The sequence below is a fragment of the Suncus etruscus genome, chromosome 3 (genome assembly GCF_024139225.1).
Source record: "Suncus etruscus isolate mSunEtr1 chromosome 3, mSunEtr1.pri.cur, whole genome shotgun sequence".
In the NCBI taxonomy this organism is placed as follows: Eukaryota; Metazoa; Chordata; class Mammalia; order Eulipotyphla; family Soricidae; genus Suncus; species Suncus etruscus.
Window position 1 is genome coordinate 94,867,389 of NC_064850.1, and position 18,577 is coordinate 94,885,965.

General features: G+C 38.6%; 1 protein-coding gene and 1 non-coding gene across 2 annotated transcripts in view; one reads left to right on the forward strand and one right to left on the reverse strand.

Annotated features, from left to right (window-relative positions):
• The window catches only part of DOCK5 (dedicator of cytokinesis 5), a 239,930-nt gene that overhangs the window by 111,480 nt on the left and 109,873 nt on the right, over positions 1 to 18,577 (forward strand). Inside the window, exons 9-13 of the mRNA XM_049770834.1 lie at positions 1,746 to 1,903; positions 3,949 to 4,030; positions 6,809 to 6,938; positions 12,934 to 13,006; positions 17,422 to 17,564. Of these exons, the coding sequence (XP_049626791.1) occupies positions 1,746 to 1,903; positions 3,949 to 4,030; positions 6,809 to 6,938; positions 12,934 to 13,006; positions 17,422 to 17,564 (586 nt within the window). The remainder of the gene's footprint in view (positions 1 to 1,745; positions 1,904 to 3,948; positions 4,031 to 6,808; positions 6,939 to 12,933; positions 13,007 to 17,421; positions 17,565 to 18,577) is intronic.
• Positions 9,290 to 9,422, reverse strand: LOC126005163 (small nucleolar RNA SNORA51). Its single transcript, XR_007494335.1, has one exon. It is a non-coding gene; the product is annotated as a small nucleolar RNA SNORA51 (small nucleolar RNA).

Here is an 18,577-nt window from a genome sequence, read left to right on the forward strand (position 1 = left end):
GAGCATAGGGTAGTGTGTTTGCCTTGCACACAGCTGACTGGTGTTCAATCCTCAGCATCCTGTATGGTCCTGTGAGCCTGCCAGGAGTAGTTTTCTGAGCGCAGAGCCAGGGTAACTCCTGAGCACTGCTAGGTAAGGCCCCAAAACGGAAGGAAAAAAATGAAAAGTATGAGAGAGCTATAGTATCCTAATGTAGAAAGTTCACAAAGAGATATAAATTGTAAAAGACCAAGATGCATAACGTGTGAAAAAAACTATAACTTGTGTTTCACAAAGGAAAACTTGCATCTGTTCTTACATCTGTGTAGACCAGCTCTATAATAGAAAAGATTGCTAATTCACAGTTGCATCTGGGAAGACCAGGTGTGAGGAAGGAGTCTTTACTATAATCTCTTCCAAAGCTGGTGCATATATAACAATTCTCAAAATTAATAACATTACAAATAAGGTGCCTCAAGGATTTTGAAGGTAATGATTGGATATTTAAGTAAAATAAATCTAAAGGAAATATCGCCCAGATGATAAATACCTAGGTGCAACCATATCGATACACTGGTTCATATTCTTCTCCCTCCTTCTGTTTTACTGAGTAACTTAAAATATTTATTTTCTTTAACTTTTTTAAAATTTAGTTTTATGGTTACTGTAGTTATTTATTTTAATTTAGCACTGTTATTAGTTGGTTGTGTTTCTGAATCCAATGACTAATTGAAAGAGAAGCATTGCTGAAAGATGCAATTCCAGTGGAATCTCTTATTTGCAAAGTGTTATTTCCCCAAAGGGCAACAATGAACCAAGATTTTCATGCTTTTTAAGTTTTAGTTATGGTCATTTTGAGAGGTGACCACTTTCATAATTTCTCTAATTTACTGGAAACCGTGAGATATTAGTTTTATTTATTATTTTATTTTGTAAGGAGGGCCTTGAGCCAAACCTAGTGATGCTTAAAAGGCTGTTGTTTGTGGTTCTGTGCTCACGAGTGACCCCAGGCAGTACTTAGAGGATCAAATGCAGTGCTAGAGATCAAACATGGATCAGCTATTTCTTTTTGTTTGTTTGTTTGTTTGTTTGTTTGTTTGTTTTGGGGGCCACACCCAGCATTGCTCAGGGGTTACTCCTGGGTGTCTGCTCAGAAATAGCTTCTGGCAGGCACAGGGGACCATATGGGACACTGGGATTTGAACCAACCACCTTTGGTCTTGGATTGGCTGCTTGCAAGGCAAACGCCACTGTGCTATCTCTCCGGGCCCCATGGATCAGCTATTTCAATCTCCTGCAAGACAAGTGTACTTCTGCACCATCTTGTCAGTCTCTGAGCCATCATTTTTAGACAGTATCTGTTGAAGTACTTACTTAGGTTGAAGGTTTTGAATAGTATTCTCTCTTTATTTTTCTTCCTTTTTTGGAGGGCTGAGGCCACATCCAGCTGCACTCAGTTTGCTTCTGGCTCTGTGCTCAGAAATTACTCCTGGAAGAATTGGGGGATCATCAGGGATGCTGGGGATCGAACCCAGGTTGGTCACATCAAGGCAAATGCCCTACCTGCTGTGCTATTGCATCGGTCCCTGAACAATATTGTCTTGAGCAGTCTAAATGACTGATTATATCATTCATATCACCCTTTCTCATTAAATACATCTCTTGGGTGATTATTTTATTTCTCTCCCATATATGGCCTAGTTACATGCCAGTATTTTCTTTCTCTGAACCAATATACTTTTTTCTTTTTTTTCCTCTGTGTTCAGTCAATTCTGCAGAATGTAGACCTTCGGAGCCAGTCCATCTTCAGTGCTGTCCACACCTATGGTCTCTACGTGAACTTTAAGAACTTTGTCTGCAACATTGGAGAAGATGCAGAGTTGTTTATGGCCCTCTATGACCCCGACCAGTCTACTTTCATCAGGTCATCTACTTCTATTTATTTTTAATTTGGTATGGGGGAAGTTGGCCATACCCAATATTGCTCAGGACTTATTCCTGACTGTGAACTCAGAGATCACTCCTGGCAGGGCTCAGGAAACCATTTGAGATGCTGGGGATCAAACCTCAGTCAGCTGCATGCAAGGCAAGAACCTTACTTACTATAGTATCAGTCCAACCCAGGTAACCTACGTTAACCTTGCAAAAATTTCCAATTTTCATCTTCCTCCTACCTTAGGAACTCATAGCTAGGCTGAGAAGAAAGATGAGAGAGAATTTATAGTCAACAGAAAATAAAATATTTAGGACTAATAAGATTTTAATAGTACCTGCAGATATAGTCCTTTGATAGTACATGTTCTCCATGGGTCTTGACAGTCATAAAATTAATTGAACTTGGTGGTTGAATTCAAAGAAGCAATAGAACAGAAGGATGAGGGAGTTATGAATGGTCAGAGCACACAGAAATGTAGAGCAGTGAAAGATGCATTGTCCAAATGCTTAGAATGTACAAAACTGAGTGGATCCTAATGTAAATGATGGATTGGAGTTATATGATGTCTGATACAGACACTTTATTGTAAGAAAGGTGCCATTCCTGCATAGGATGTTGATAGTGAGGGAAAACTTCATTTGTATGTTGGGGAGGAAGTATGCAAAGAAGTAGAGATGCAGAGAAACTCTACATTCTCTTCAACTTTGCTGTCAATAACTATTCTGAAAAGAATTAAGTGGATAAAAATGCATATATAGAAATTTTACAGAGAGAGAGGAATGGTGAATTCTGTTCCTCCTATAATGGACTGTTAGGCAGCTAAATAAGTCACTTTTTAAATTGTTTTGTTTTGGGGCCATACCCAGCTGTGCTCCGTGCCTACCCCTGCTTCTGCAATCAGGGATCACTCCTGGTTGGGCTCTGGGAACCATATTAGATGCCGGGAATTGAACCCAGATCAGCTGCATGCAAGACAAACATTCTACCTTCAGTCCTCCCTATTATTGCTCTGGCCTGCTCAATCATTTATTTATTATTTTGGGGGGGGGGCACACCCGGCGGTGCTCAGGGGTTACTCCTGGCTGTCTGCTCAGAAATAGCTCCTGGCAGGCACGGGGGACCAAATGGGACACCGGGATTCGAACCAACCACCTTTGGTCCTGGATCGGCTGCTTGCAAGGTAAACGCCGCTGTGCTATCTCTCCGGGCCCAATCATTTATTTTTGAGAAGATGGTTGAAAGTATTTCCTGACAAAGGCTTGTTTATAAATTGTTTATATATAATTTAAATAATATATAGATCTAGAATGTTTATTTTTTAAATTGTAACCCTGATTCATTTAAGCTGGAACTTTTGTGCCAAGAATTTGATAGGACTAGAAAAATAGTACACATAGTTAAAACAGAGGTTTTAACAGAGGTTTCAGCAATGGCTCAATCCACAGCACCATATGGTCCTCTGACATTACTGGGAACAACCCTGGATGCCTCTGAGCCTCTCGAGATGGGACACTTTCAGCCTCTCCCTCCAGCACCAGTCAGGTGGCCTGGATCATCCTTAGCACCACAGCCTACCAGCACGGCATCCTTCTGTCCTCAAATTTAACTAGCCAAGAATCACCTAAAAGATCACTTAGGCCCCCAGCACCACTTGAGATACTGTCCCACCCCAAAATAAAAGAATTGGATACAGACAATCAGGACAGAATCTGCTCAAACTGCTATTTTGACCTGGGCATGTACGTGGGCATTGTCCATCTGGGGACTATATTGAGTGCATACATGGGACCAGGCTGTGGCAGACATACCTCCCCAGTGTACCTGGGAATTGCCATCTGGGGTCCATATTAAGTGCATGCATGGGGCCAGGCTGTGGCAGACACAACTAGCTATGTGTATGCTACATATATTCCTGTCTGATGAAGTTAAATGCATTTTATAGGCTTTTCCTTGAGTCTATTACATGTGTATTGAGAGCAACAACATCCTTAAATATCTACTTACCAGGAATATCTTTATCATTCCTTTCCTAGTGAGAACTATTTAATTCGATGGGGCAGTAATGGAATGCCGAAGGAGATCGAGAAGCTCAATTACCTTCAAGCAGTCTTTACTGTAAGTGCCACCTTAAGGCCCATCCTTTTCTTTGTTCATAATATCAGCATATGGACATGGCAGAGACATGAACTTTTTAAAAAAGATGGAAACAAAAAAATCATCCTGTAAGTTAGAATAACCCATCCATCATTTATTTCATAAATTTTGATGGGCCCTTAATCAGTAGCAGGTAATAATTTAGGGACTTAAGGGCTGGAATATTAGCACAGCAGGTAGGGCACTTACCAGTTATGGCATCAAAACCAATAAGAAGAATAACAATAAATTATTATAATTGTATATTATATTTATAATGTATACAAATAGTATATTTAAATGTATATAATATATCATGATATATAAAGAATATATAACCATAATATATAATAATTATTATTTTATTTAGGCACTTAAGATATAGTATAATGGGCACTTTAGAAATAAGAAAAACCAAACCAAAACCTCTAATCTTAAGATGCTGTATGCTAATGGGAAAGGCAGGAATAGTAATCTTATTGATGTGAGTTGTATGGAATGTTAAAAGTCCTGTGAGCTTGGGGAGGATTGGGAGTGTCTGGACTGGAGGAGGCTGCTCTTTGAAGGAGGTGTACTAGTACAGGCCCTGTGAGCTGTTACCAGGTTACACAGGCCCAACTCTTGAGTGAGTGAGCTTTGTAGATAAGAGGGCGAAGCATTCCGGACGAGGTTACTGCCAGGTCACCATTGGGAACAGGCTCGACATTTCTGCTCATTATATTCCTATCTCCTATTTGAGATGAGAGACATGGAGAGCAGGGTTGAATAGAGTCCAGCTAAGTGTACAAGGACTCCCTGTCTCTTGGGCTAGGGACTTTCTTGGGATTCTCTCACTTTCTGTCAAAATACCAGTTGGAGAGCATACTTTTTTATTTATTTATTTATTTATTTATTTATTTATTTATTTATTTATTTTAACCCTCCCCAGAGAGCATACTTTTTTATATGGCTTATGCTCTATCTCTGTATTCTGCAGATGAGGTAAGAGTCCCATGAATGAGCTCACGTATCTCATTTTCTCCCATACCAAAAAGAATTTGCTTACATCTTTCAAAATTACAAAGTTGATTTTTTTTTTTTTGGTTTTGGTTTTGGTTTTTGGGCCACACCCGGATGTTCTCAGGGGTTACTCCGGCTTAGGAGACCATATTGGGATGCTGGGAATTGAATCCAGGTTCATCCTGGGCTGGCTACCTGCAAGGTAAATGCCCACCACTGTGCTACCTCTGTGACCCACAAAGTTAGTTCTTGATTCAACAAAAAGACTTTAGGTAGCTGTTCCATGAAAACACTTTGTTTTAGTCTTTGGGCTCTCTCCAGAGATGCTCAGGTGCTGTTCCTGAGTTGGTACTTGGGAGCTCTTCCATAATTGGAACCAGGTGCACCTCAGCCTGAGCTATCTTGTCTGGCCCCAACAAGTAACCTTTATTTTTAAAGTAAAATTATTTTATTAAAGAAATTTCTTGGGAGAACTGTGAACTTAGAGAGAGATAATTCTTACAGACCTAGAATGGAAATTCAGTCTTGAGATACCATTAGCATATATCCCTATCTTGGAGAGTTGAATTATCTAAATTACAGAGATGAATTAGGAATTTTAATTGAGAAAGTTATTTTTGATTCAGTAAGGAGGCCTTGGACAGCTGTTACATGAAAATAATTAGATATAATTAAATTATGCCTGGTGTTAAAGCCAATATGATATTTGAGCTCATTCATGAGTTTTCTCACTTAATTCTGAGAGTGCAAACTATATTACAGAGCATAGGCCTCCTTCCCAAATCCCAGAGTTATATATCATCTATACATATCTCCAGTCATCAGCATATATCCAGGAAGTCTCAACAGAGACTGCTCATAAAACCTGCATAATTACAGTAAGCAATACATGTAAATTCCAGGCTGCCGTTGCCTCATAGGATTATTTGGAAGATGAAATGAAATATTGCCAGCGTGTGTGAATGCTCATTCAGTGTCTCTGTCATGCAAGTTTTAATTTCATTTGGCAGCAAATTGTATCCTGGACTTACCTATGTCATGGCAGGATATAAAGCAGCAGTGACAGGCAGTGCCCCAATCTGTACACAGTCTGCTAAAATGGATAGACTAAGACTTAAGGGTGAATATGACCTAATTTTTAAATCTGGATTTTTGGGTAATACAAAAATTCTTTGTTCCTTTGTATTATGATGGTATAGCAGGTAGGGTACTTGCCTTGAGTATATCTAACCTGGGTTTGATCCCTGTATCCAATATGGGCCAAGCCTTCAGAGAAGTGTTCCCTGAGCACAGAACAGGACTAAGTTCTGAATGTTTCTGGTGTTCCCTCACCCTGAAAAAAGATTTCTTTGGGGGATACAAAGCCACTTTTCTCTGTTACCAATTGAGTTCTTTGTTTTGGAGCCACAGCTAGTGATAGTCCAGGGTTACTCCTAGTAGGGAAAACCTACTAGGTTACTACTACTACTACTACTACTATACTACTAGGGAATTTCTCCTAGTAGTGGTAGGCATATGAGATGCTGGGATGAAACTCATGTCAGCTTTGTGCAAAACAAATGCCCTACCCATTGTGCTATCATTCTGGCCCCAACCATGCTAGTTTGGATATGGGTGTGGAGAAGAGGAATGGTGCTGACATTTTGGCATAAGGAAATACTGTTCGAATAGTGTTATTTGCAGGGTACAAAAGAACAGGATTTCAGATGACGATGTTACTGCATCAGCCCCTTTGTGTGCTCCTCTCTGCCTCCTCTCTAGGATCTCAGCAGCACTGACCTCATCCGGCCCCGAATCAGCCTTGTGTGCCAGATTATCCGGGTGGGCCACATGGAGCTAAAGGATGGGAAAAAGCACACCTGTGGACTCCGAAGACCTTTTGGGGTGGCAGGTGAGAAGGACTTAGATACATATAGTTAACTATTTGATCACTATGGAAGGCAGTGTGGCTGGTTCTTAAAAATTGAATGTAGAAGAATGATCTTGCAATCCTATAGCTATTGAGTATTCAAAAGAATTAAAAGCCGAGTCTTCAGATACTCCCCAAAGCCTAATTACAATAACCAAAGGTGGAGGCACCTATCTGTCTACTTGGGGTTGAATGGCTACATAAACTAAGCAATATCAATACAATGTATATTATTCAGCCTTAAATAATAAGCAGATTTTGATAAATGAGTGAGCCAAGCATAAAAAAGTAAATAGTGGGGCCGGGAAGGTGGCGCTAGAGGTAAGGTGTCTACCTTGCAAGCGCTAGCATAGGACGGACCACGGTTTGATCCCCTGGCGTCCCATATGGTCCCCCCAAGCCAGGGGCGATTTCTGAGTGCATAGCCAGGAGTAACCCCTGAGCGTCAAACGGGTGTGGCCCAAAAACCAAGAAAAAAAAAGTAAATAGTATATAATTCCACTTACAAAAATAGTTTTGAATAAAGTCATAAAGACAAAAAATAGAATGATAGCTTCCAGAATGTCAATATATGTATGTATGTATGTATGTATGTATGTATGTATGTATGTATGTATGTATAAGAATTACCATTCAACTAGTACTGTATTGGTGTAGAAGATGGTCAAGAGCTAGGTAGCACAGCAATGTGAATGTCTTTTAAAATATCCTTTATGTTACTGAACTGTACAGTACATTTTTTAATTAGAGCATTATGATTTAAAAAATTATTTGTAGTTGTATTCTAGCACCAATTCCACTACCAGTGTCAACCTCCCTCTACCAGTATTTCCAGGATCCTTCCTATATCTACACCTCCAGCCTGCTTTTTGACAGGCAATATTTAGGTCCTTCCTTAACACCACCAATGTACTTGAATCCCCTTGACATCTGCCCCCCATTATTCTGCACCTATATTTCTCCTTCCTTTCCTTCTCACTGTACTCTGGGGCCAACAATGTTCTAGGCATCTTCCATAATGCAACTTTGATTGCATTCCCTCATGCAGTTATTCTAAATACCACATATAAGTGATATCATCCTGTTCCATCCTTCTTCTTCTTCTGGCTGTATTTAACATGGTATCCTCCAGTTCCATCACATTTGCAGCAAACTACATGGTTGCATCATTCATTATAGCTATTTAACATTCTGTTTTGTCCATATTACACATCTTCATGATCACTTATCTGTTGATGGGTAGGTTACCTATACATCTTAGCTATTGTACTGAGTGCTGCAATGAATAGTGGTGTCCATACTTTTGAATGTTGTTTTTTGTCCTGGAAGTAGATACCCAAAAGTATTTTTTGGCTCTTATGGCAGCTCAATTCTTAATTTACTGAAAACCCTCCATACTGTTTTCTGTAGGGGTTGAATCAGACAGCATTTCCACCAGCAGTGATTAGAGTTCCTTTCCCATCATAGCCCTGCTGCCAGTGTTTTTGATTTGTACCATTCTCATTTGGTTGTCTTGATTTGGATTTTCCTAATGATAAGTGGTGATGAGCATTTTTTCATGTGCTTGTTGGTCATCTGTTGGTCTTCCTCAGAGAAGTGTCTGTTCATTTCCTCTCTCCATTTTTTGTTTGTTTGTTTGTTTATTTGTTTCTTTGGGTCACACCTGGCTGCGCTCAGGGATTACTCCTGGCTCAGAAATCGCTCCTAGCAGGCTCGGGGGACCATATGGGATGCCAGGATTTGAACCACCATCCTTCTGCATACAAGACAAATAAACGCCCTACCTCTATGCTATTTCTCCAGCCCTTTCCTCTCTCCATTTTTTGATGGGACTTTTAAATTAGGGATGGTTAATCTTTGTATATACTTTATATGTCCTGGATATCAACTCTTTATCTGATGTGTTGAGTGCAAATACTTTTTCCCATTCAGCTGTCTTTTACCTTTAGCCTGTGTTTCTTTTACCATACAGAAACTTTGATGAAGTCTTATTAGTTTAGTTTTGATTCTGTAATCTTTGCCATTATTTCGTATTGTGGTACATTTAAAATGATTAATATGAAAAATGTTATTTTTTATTACCTTTATGGAAAAAATAAGTTATTTAGTGAGGAAGCGGAAGAGAGGCAAGGAAGGAGGCCGAGCTGAGAATTGCACTATCAGAATCAAATGTAGCAGATGCCTGGAAGGCCACTCAGCTTTTCTGGGTTCCCTGTCAGTCTCTCATCCTTATCTCTTCAGTACCTAGCACACACATATTAGGACGTCGAAAAGCCTCAGTTGTGGTTATAGCTGAATAGTAAATTTTTTTTATTTTCTTTTTTTTCTTTTTTTTTTGTCCCCCAATTCACAATACATACCCGGCAAGGGGCCTGTGTTGAGGTGTATATGGGGTGCCTTTACTGTACCTCCTCTTTCTATACAGCCAGTGTAAAGAACACAGCCTGTGGTAAGAATTGGGAGGCCTTATTTTATCTTTTATTTTTTTTTTTTCTTCAGGGCAAACTAAAGTTTTTTTTTTTTTTTTAAGTAAGAATTCATTTAAAGGACAAAATTGATTAACATAATAAGGTAAACTAATATAACATAATATAGTGACATAACATAACATATAATATAATTAATATAATAATAATACATGTAAGTCAAAGAAAGTTTCTGATTAAAAACACAATTTTTTTTTTTTCCATAATGGCTTACATATCTTTCACTGTAGTATTTTGGGTACATATTCACATTAAATCAGGGGAATACCCATCACCTAATATGTCCTCTTCTCAATCAAAAATCAAATATACTGAAAATAGGCAGAGTCCTGTCTAGAGGCTTCCAAACTCAGTTTGAGAGAGGATGTGAAAAAAGTAATTAAAATTAAAATTAAATTAATTAATTAATTAATTAATTAATAATTAAAATAAAAATTAAAATTAAAAGTAATTTAAAAAAAGGACATTTATTTTATTTTTTAACATAATTTTTATTTTAATTGTAGTGGCTTACATATCGTTCACAGTAATATTCCAGGTACATATTTACATTGAATCAGGGGAATTCCCACCACCGAATTGTCCTCCGACAACTGCTCCCATCCTGCCTCTTATATCCTCCACTCTTCCCCCCAGGGGCTGCTAAAATGCGTGGTCCCCTCTGTGTCTAGTTAATTACTTAGTGGGCTTATAACTGTTTGGTCTTGGTGCCTCCATTATTGCCCCCTCTAGTTGGGAGGCGGAGCTAGAAAGATCAAGTTATGTGGATTTGTTTGAGGAAGAGAAAGGTAATATAATGACTATACACTGACTATGAGCAGAGTCATTCTAGAGGCTCTCGTCCTTGGTTTGAGAGACGATGGGGAAAAGAAGAAGGTGAAACACCACAGCAGTTCAAAAAGAGGAATCAAATAAGATATCCAGTGAGCACTGCAGCCATAAAAATATGCACCACATAGTTGCCATGGTCTTGAGATAGGAAATATGACAAGGCGCAAAGAGGAAGAAGAGAAAAGAAGAAAGAAAAAGTAAATATATAATTAAAATTTTTATGGAATAAAATTCTCCCCGGAAAGTAAGAAATTTACTCCTTGAAGCGCACATTATGTTTTTAACTACTTTCAAAGTGGATCTTTGGCATAGTCTTGTCCATATTTTTTTTTTTTTTTTTTGGTTTTTGGTTTTTGGGTCACACCCAGCAGCGCTCAGGCTCTACTCCTGGCTCTACACTCAGAAATCACTCCTGACAGGCTCAGGGGACCATATGGGATGCTGGGATTCAAACCACTGATCTTCTGCAAGAAAGGCAAACGCCTTACCTCCATGCTATCTCTCTGGCCCTGTTTCCACAGTTTTTTACAAAGCTCTTTGGTAGGTTAAAGGATGTTAATATTTAACTCTGTAGTTCTGTTAAATGGTGAAATATATTCTGTTTTGACATTGACATTTTGACAGCTATTAATAAAATGTCATAATGTGTTCCTGGAACAAGGATTCTGAAACTCCATGTTCGCAGGGTTAACCTTGTGCTTCTGTGCATAATAAAGTACCTTTGCCTGGAGACTGTGGATCACACATCTCCAATTAACTTCACACTTTTTATTTGCTGCTCACAGTGACCCAGGGGGACATTTTTTCCAAATAGAGAAGTGAAGTGAAAGCAAAAGAACCAGTTAGTCATGTGTGCAATTTATTCACTCTTCAAAAAATAGTTGATATATTCATTCAAAATGAGACAAAGAAAAATAGTTGATATATTCATTCAAAATGAGACAAAGAACTTTCAGCACCAAGTTAGTTTGAGGTATGTGTTTATGTCCTGAGCATCAGGAAGAGTAGGAATGCAGAGGGAGCACTAATTGAGAAGGATTAGTTAATGACATTCAACAAGGGAAATGTCTGGTAGGGATAGTCAAGTATACATTTTACAGTATTTTTCTAAATTCTTTCTCATTGCATCTGTTACAGTCAGAGTGAGTCTTTCTAAATCTTCCTATTACTCTCCTCTGCCCCCCCCCCCCACGCACCCATAGGAGTTTTGAAGAATTCAGTTGTATTTTCTCACTTTCTCCCTCACCAATTCTGTTGTTTCTGACTAGTTCAGGGTTCCCTCTGAGGGTTTCTGGCCAATTCCCTGTGTCTCCTCTGACCATGATTTAGGGTCTATGGTTCTTACTACGTTTCTGATTTTCCTGTGGCTTAGGTGATAGGAGTTAGGATCCTGTTATTAGCACTATGTGGCTGGGCCAGTCAAGCCACTTGCCAGTGTTGTGGTTCCTCTGCAGGAGTCCCGTATGTGTTCTTAAGAGGAATGAGGCAGGGAAATATCTGGCCCTGGAAAACCCAAGAGATGATTCTGATGTTCTGCTGGGCCAGGGGTCCTGAAGTGAGAAGATGGAGTTGAACTGAGGGGAAGGCTCAGCCACTCACCTGGAGAAAGAGCATTCCCTTATGTGACATTTTGCAAAATTCAACATAATTTTTTTCAAAGTTCTATTAAGGTCTGATAGCAAGTTTATGTGATGCTCTCCTTTCTACAGTTTAATTTCACTAAAATTCTGTCTTCCACTGACTTTGAGAAGGCACCCCTTTCCTCCCCTAATTTGTCATAAGTGCATTGTCTAATATCTCATTGTTTCTTTTAATCTCTAAACATGTTACCTAGGGGAGTAGATTATTAACCTGTGTCTATGGCTAGATTGAAATTTATTAACCAGAAAATTTCTTCTTGTCATGGCCCTTCCCTAATTTTAACAATATGGAATAATAATAATTCTACACTAATAAATATATTATTGCTAATGTATCCAGTGATTATTAGTCATTCTTGGATTCACACCTCAGCCTTTCCCCATACAATGTATTACCTGGCCAGTTGCTTTGTCATGCTCTCTTTTTTCATCTCTTGATGTATAGCTAAAATAATATATAAATGTATTTTTACAAATAACACATATAATAGACTTACACATTGCTTTATTGTTCTTCATGTGCATAAAGAAGCAGATTTCTACATTTGTCTCCTTTTTTCTGCTGGTGCTCTGGCTTTCCTTTATATCTATTGAAAAAAAAAACCAGGTAATGCTATGTCATACAAAGCTATGATGGAACACTTTAAATCTTGAGTTTCTCTTCCAGATCTTTAACTCTGTTGTTTTTTTTTTTCTCTGACTGCAAGGTTTCTGAAAAATAAAGTCTGGTTTTAAATTTAACAAAAGGTTAACAAATTGGTCTTAGAGAACTTTGGAAGTAGTCTGGGACTGCTGAGAAATTCAAAGCCTCTGAGCGAGCACTTGATTGAGTGAATAGCGTCTCTGCTTAGCTGGGTTCACTGGTCCTCACCATTGGCAAAGAACTGAAGGGAGGGAGCCTATTTAGTATCTTGTTTGCCCTAATGTTCTGTTCATTGATACTAAAATGTTCCATAAGAATTTACTGAGGCCTAACGCAATTGGTTTCATTAATTAAGTTTATCTTTTTTTTTTTCCTAGTGATGGATATCACTGATATCATTCATGGGAAGGTGGATGATGAAGAAAAGCAGCATTTTATTCCCTTTCAGCAGTAAGTACTTTGGCATTTATCCCAGGTGACTTGAGACCTGGATTAGCCATTGCATGGTGTATTAACACAGACCCAGGTGCTAGAAACTATGTCTCTGTTAAGGAAGGGAAACCTCTTAGCTGATGATCATCAGATAGGAGTTGACAGAAGATTATTCAATAGTCTCTTCACTGGACTCTAAGAGGGTAAACTGAACTTTCTCACTTTGATAAAAAGTGATTAAAGGTATCTGAGAGCAAATCTACATCTCTATAGGAAAGTGGATGTCAGAAACGCCCTGTGTGTTTACTCTGGAGCAAGTGTCCTATACACCAGGGGTCACTCGGATAGCCCTAAGTGTCTCAAACTGAAGTGTGCATGCCAGTTCTGGGCATCTGTTAGAAAACCAAACATACTTCCATCAATCTGGAATCTACGCCCAGTAGCTGCTGGTTTGGGAGCCACACTTTGAGTACCAAAGGGTAAGGAGGCTTGAGAGTGAAGGGCTAAGCAGCCCAGATTCCTGAAAGTTGGCATGTAGCCTCCTTGGGCTCTGTGAAAGGGTTCCCCACAGAGCTCCACTGCCCCACACTGTCCTTTACAACCTGCAGCCAGACTGGATCCCTAGGGACTTATTGGTGAACAAATTTCATTTCTGTCTCTTTGAAGAAGAAGTCAGTGTGTCATCCTCACTGCTGACACAGGTTTTGCACAGGGAAGGAGGCAGCCCAGGAAAAGACCTATAAGAGAAGGGGATTTTCTAAGCTGACTTGTGTCAGCCACAACAGATCATGACAAATTGAGAATTCCAGAAACCAGTCCAGAGACTGTGTGTGTGTGTGTGTGTGTGTGTGTGTGTGTGTGTGTATGTGTGTGTGTGTATCTCAAAGTATAATTAAATTATTTAAAATAATATTCCAAAATACTACTAATAAATCAATGTAGAAAGATAACTAGGCAAAGATATTTGTGTAAGATGATCATCTACCATTTAATAAACAAGTCCTAGTCTGTTCTTATATCTTTTATCACTGTTATTTTGATTGAAGATAAGAGCTAAAAGTTAAAATACTATAGGAAAGGGGCCAGAACGATAGCACAGCGGTAGGAAGTTTGCCTTGCACAAATAGGGACGAATCCTGGTTTGGTTCCCAGTATCCCATATGGTCCCCCAAGCTTGCCAGGAGCCATTTCTGAGCACAGAACCAGGAGTAACCAACCCTTGAGCGCCACTGGGTATGGCCCAATACACTCCCAAAAAAACTTATAGGAAAGTAGAAATTTTATGTAATAGTTATGTAGGAGGCTTTTCTGAGTCAACATCAACAAATCAACTAAAAAAAAAATGGGGCCTGAGTGATAGCACACACTGACCAGAGAAGGATCCGTGTTTGACCCCTAGCATTTTATATGGTCTCCTGAGCCTGCCAGGAGCGATTTCTGAGCGATTTCTGAGCGCAGAGCCGGGAGTAACTTCTGAGCACCACTAGGTGTGGCCAAAAAAAAAAAAAAAATACCAAAATTGTCATTTCTTTCAAAATAAATAAATAATTGATAGGCTTAATTATACAACTACTATGTATACATGTATACATATATCTGTAATATGTATATGCATACATTACAAGTATGTGTTAACTCCATGCTTATTGTGCATGTAAATTGAATAAAATATGTTTATGAAAAAAGGATGAGTATTTACATTAAACTATTAATAGGAAACTTGACACTATGGCTCAAGGAGTGGAGCATCTGCCTTGAATTTGAGTTTGAGACCTTGAATTTGGACCCTGGCACTACCTGGTCTCCAAGCACCAGGTGGCTTGGGCCCTTGTCCCCCAAGTAACAGAAACAATAATAATGAAAACAATAGAACTTATTTGCATAGAAAAGAAATACACATGAAGAAATTACTTATAAATATATTGTGAATTAACGAGATACCATTTAAACTATGAATTTAACTTAGTTTTTGTCTTAACCTAGTTTTTAAAATGTCTAAGATATTCAGGAGAGATAAATCTTAGTTAATAAAATCAGATATTACAGTCTCAATTGTTATAGTGCACTGAAAGATTTCAGTTCTAGATATTTAAAAGCATACACTTTTATTCAGCTGTGATTATTTCTGTTAACGTGAGTAGGTTGTTATTGTCACTCTTAGTTTTCCTATTTTTCTACAAGATATTATACTTAAACTGTAAAAAAATTTTAAACATTTATTTATTTATTTTTAGGTGTTTGGGTCACACCTGGCAGGGCTCAGAGGTCACTCCTAGCTCTGTGCTCAGAAATCGCTCCTGTCAGTCTTGGGGAACCATGTGGGATACTGGGAACCAAACTTGGGTCCCTCCTGGTTGGCCACATGCAAGGCAAACACCCTACTACTGTGCTATTACTTCAGCCCCTAAAATGTGAAATTTTTAATATTTTGGTTTTTAATAAAACATCTTGTTATCAGTTTTTAAATATGGGCATTCATTATCTATAGCTTATGCTAATAAAATTTTATTCATTAATTTAGAGGCTATTTAACTCATTCTTCCATTTACATATTGGGCCTCCAATAATATGCTAATCTAAATAATGCTTAATATTGAAACTAATTTATGGAACTGGGGTGATATCATAGTGGGTAGGGCATTTGCATTGCCTGTGGCTGACTTAGGTTTGATCCCTGGCACCCCATATGGTCCCCTAAGCCTGCCAATAATATTTTCTGAGCACAGAGCCAGAAGTAACTCCTGAATGCTGCTGGGTGTGGCCCCCCAAAAATGTTGATACGAATTTTGAGAAATTTTCAAATTTGCATTTTGCTCTCAGTATAATTATATGCACTCATATGTTTTACATATGTATATATTTAAGTAAGAATATTGATGAGGGTGTTAGATTTAATGTTACTATATTGAAAAATTAAAGAAGCCAATGTTAATCCAATATAATCAGTGAAATATTAAATTCATAAAATTTATTCACATCAATAGATATAAATATACTTAGGTATGTGTTTCTAAGTGGTCATGTATGACATTCTTTTATATATTCTTTAATATTACATATTGCAATTAGATATGTATATCATATACTTAATCAGATGTGTATGTGAAAGAAGCATTCATGATTATGAAAGTTATATAAAATATATCTACATATATAAAAATAGAGATAATGCTCATAGTCATAAATGTTCTGTTCCATAAATGATTTAATGGTAAATATAGATAAAAGAACACATACAGATATGGAAGATATCTCAAGTATGTATTTATATGTTTGTTTTACCTTTGATATCCTTTGAGAACAAACTCCTTTTTTAACATCTGCTCCAGCTCTCACTCATTGGCCACATTCAAAGTCCTGTGTAGTGGGCAAAATCACAGAGGAAAGACTGGAGTCTATGGCACTGCATCAAGCTGTGCTATTCAGTGATCTTTGCTCACATTCAGTCATATATGATCCTTAAAGTGAAGCCAGTTGCCTGGTACAGTCCTGGTACAATGTTGATTGCCATCAGATGGGAATCTAAGGGTGTCCTCCAAACACTGCTGCGTACTTACTGCTCTTATACAGAGTGTCAGAAGGAGGCCATCATTAGCCTATGGTCCAAGCACATCCTCTGAATCAGGAGTAAACTGAGGCCAGGAGGGAACTGTCAGAGTTCAGTATCAAGTGAAAGAGGAATTGTATAAAGGTGTCCTGCCCCTTGCCTCGGTCCTTTGATCATGTATCTGAAACCTGAGCTACCTACTAGAGATGACATCAAGAGTTGCTTTTGGGGGCCAGAGCAATAGCACAGCGATAGGGCATTTGCCTTGCACATGAGGGACTTGGCTTCAATTCCCAGCATCCCATATGGTCTCCGAGAGCCTGCCAGGAGCTATTTCTGAATGCAAAGCTGTGTTTTCTAAATTCTTTGGAACAGTTTCTTTTTTTATCACATGAGCATTTCAGGAGTAAGCATTTCACCCCTGAGCATCATTGGGTGTGCCCCCTTCACAAAAAAAGAACAACTAAAATTGTTTCTGGTTTCTGGTTAAACTTTTGACCACTAGTATTGTTTCTTCTTTTGAGCCCAAGTCAGATGAAATCTTTAAGATAAAGATCCAGCTAGAGGACATGGCAAGTTGATGGGCACTTGCCTTTCACACTGGTGACTTGGGTTCAATCTCCAGCACCACATATGCTCCCTAAACTAGTAGCAAACTGCCATTGTGTCCAAAAAGGGGGAGAAGGAAGAGGGGGGAGAGGAGGGAGAGAGAGGAGAAAGAAACAGGAGAGAGAGAGGGAGGGGAAAAGAAAAGAGAGAGGGGAGAGGGAGAGTAAGATGTGTAATGCTTATATTTCAGTTTTCCCCTTAGGGCCCACCACTATCTGAGGCCTTGCTAAGGACACTTTCTCTTTTTTCCTTATCTCTCCTGTTTTGTCTTTCACAGAATTGCAATGGAAACCTATATTCGGCAGAGACAGCTAATCATGTCACCACTGATAACATCCCATGTGATTGGGGAAAATGAGCCACTCACATCTGTCTTGAATAAAGTCATAGCGGCAAAGGAAGTGAATCACAAAGGACAAGGTATGTGGCTGAGGAGACAAGGGTGAAAATGGCAGTCAGTAATAGATGTGGGACTCCTGCCCTTTCAGGATCTTTCTGTATGATGCTGACCGTTTCGGCTTCTTCCCATCTCAGCTTCCTGCTGGAGGCATTGAGGAGTGGCAGCTTCGAGCATGCACCTAGCACTGAATACCATCACAGCTGTATTTTCTAAATTCTTTTTTTTTTTTTTACCACCCTCCTCCTGTATTTTCTAAATTCTTTAGAACAGTTTCTTATCTATTGCATGAGCATTTCCTTATTTTTGTCTGTCCTACAAACCCAATGCTGATACATAGAGAAAAACAGATTCAGGGATCATTATATTCTACTCTTTGAATATGTTTATCTAAAATTAAGAGGAAGAAAACCAAAGTAATACAGATTAGTATTATTGATACAAAATAATAGTTTAATTATCTAAACTTTTCACAAATTCTGTGTAATGGACAAAATTATAGGAGGGAAAACTGGAGTCTGTGCATCAGGCTATGTGGTTACTGATAGCACTTATGAGCCAGGGATTTTTGGATCTTTTTCACACTCATATGTATGAGATCCTTACATGTGATCCTTAAACTGAAGTGCGAACAATATTAATCTTTGGGGGGGGGTTTGGGTCACACCCAGTGGCACTCAGAAGTCACTCCTAGCAGGTATGTGGGACCATATGGGAATTCGAACCGGTGTCCATCCTGTGTTAGCCATTCACAAGGCAAAGGCCTAACTGATATCCTGTCGCTCCGGCCCTCATCAGTATTAATCTTAAACATTTTATTCTATTGGCAAATTTCTGCTTATTGAAATTGCATTTTGAGATACTGAGTTTTTTTTCCTTCATCACCAAAGGAAGGGAGGGAATAAGGAAATCTTATTTTCAACACATTTAGTTTTCCATGCATGCAGTTATTACGAGTGGGGAAAAGAGTGAGAACTCATTAAAAAAAAACAGAAAACAAAGAACTAAATATGTTTCTGTTCTTTATTAAAGAATG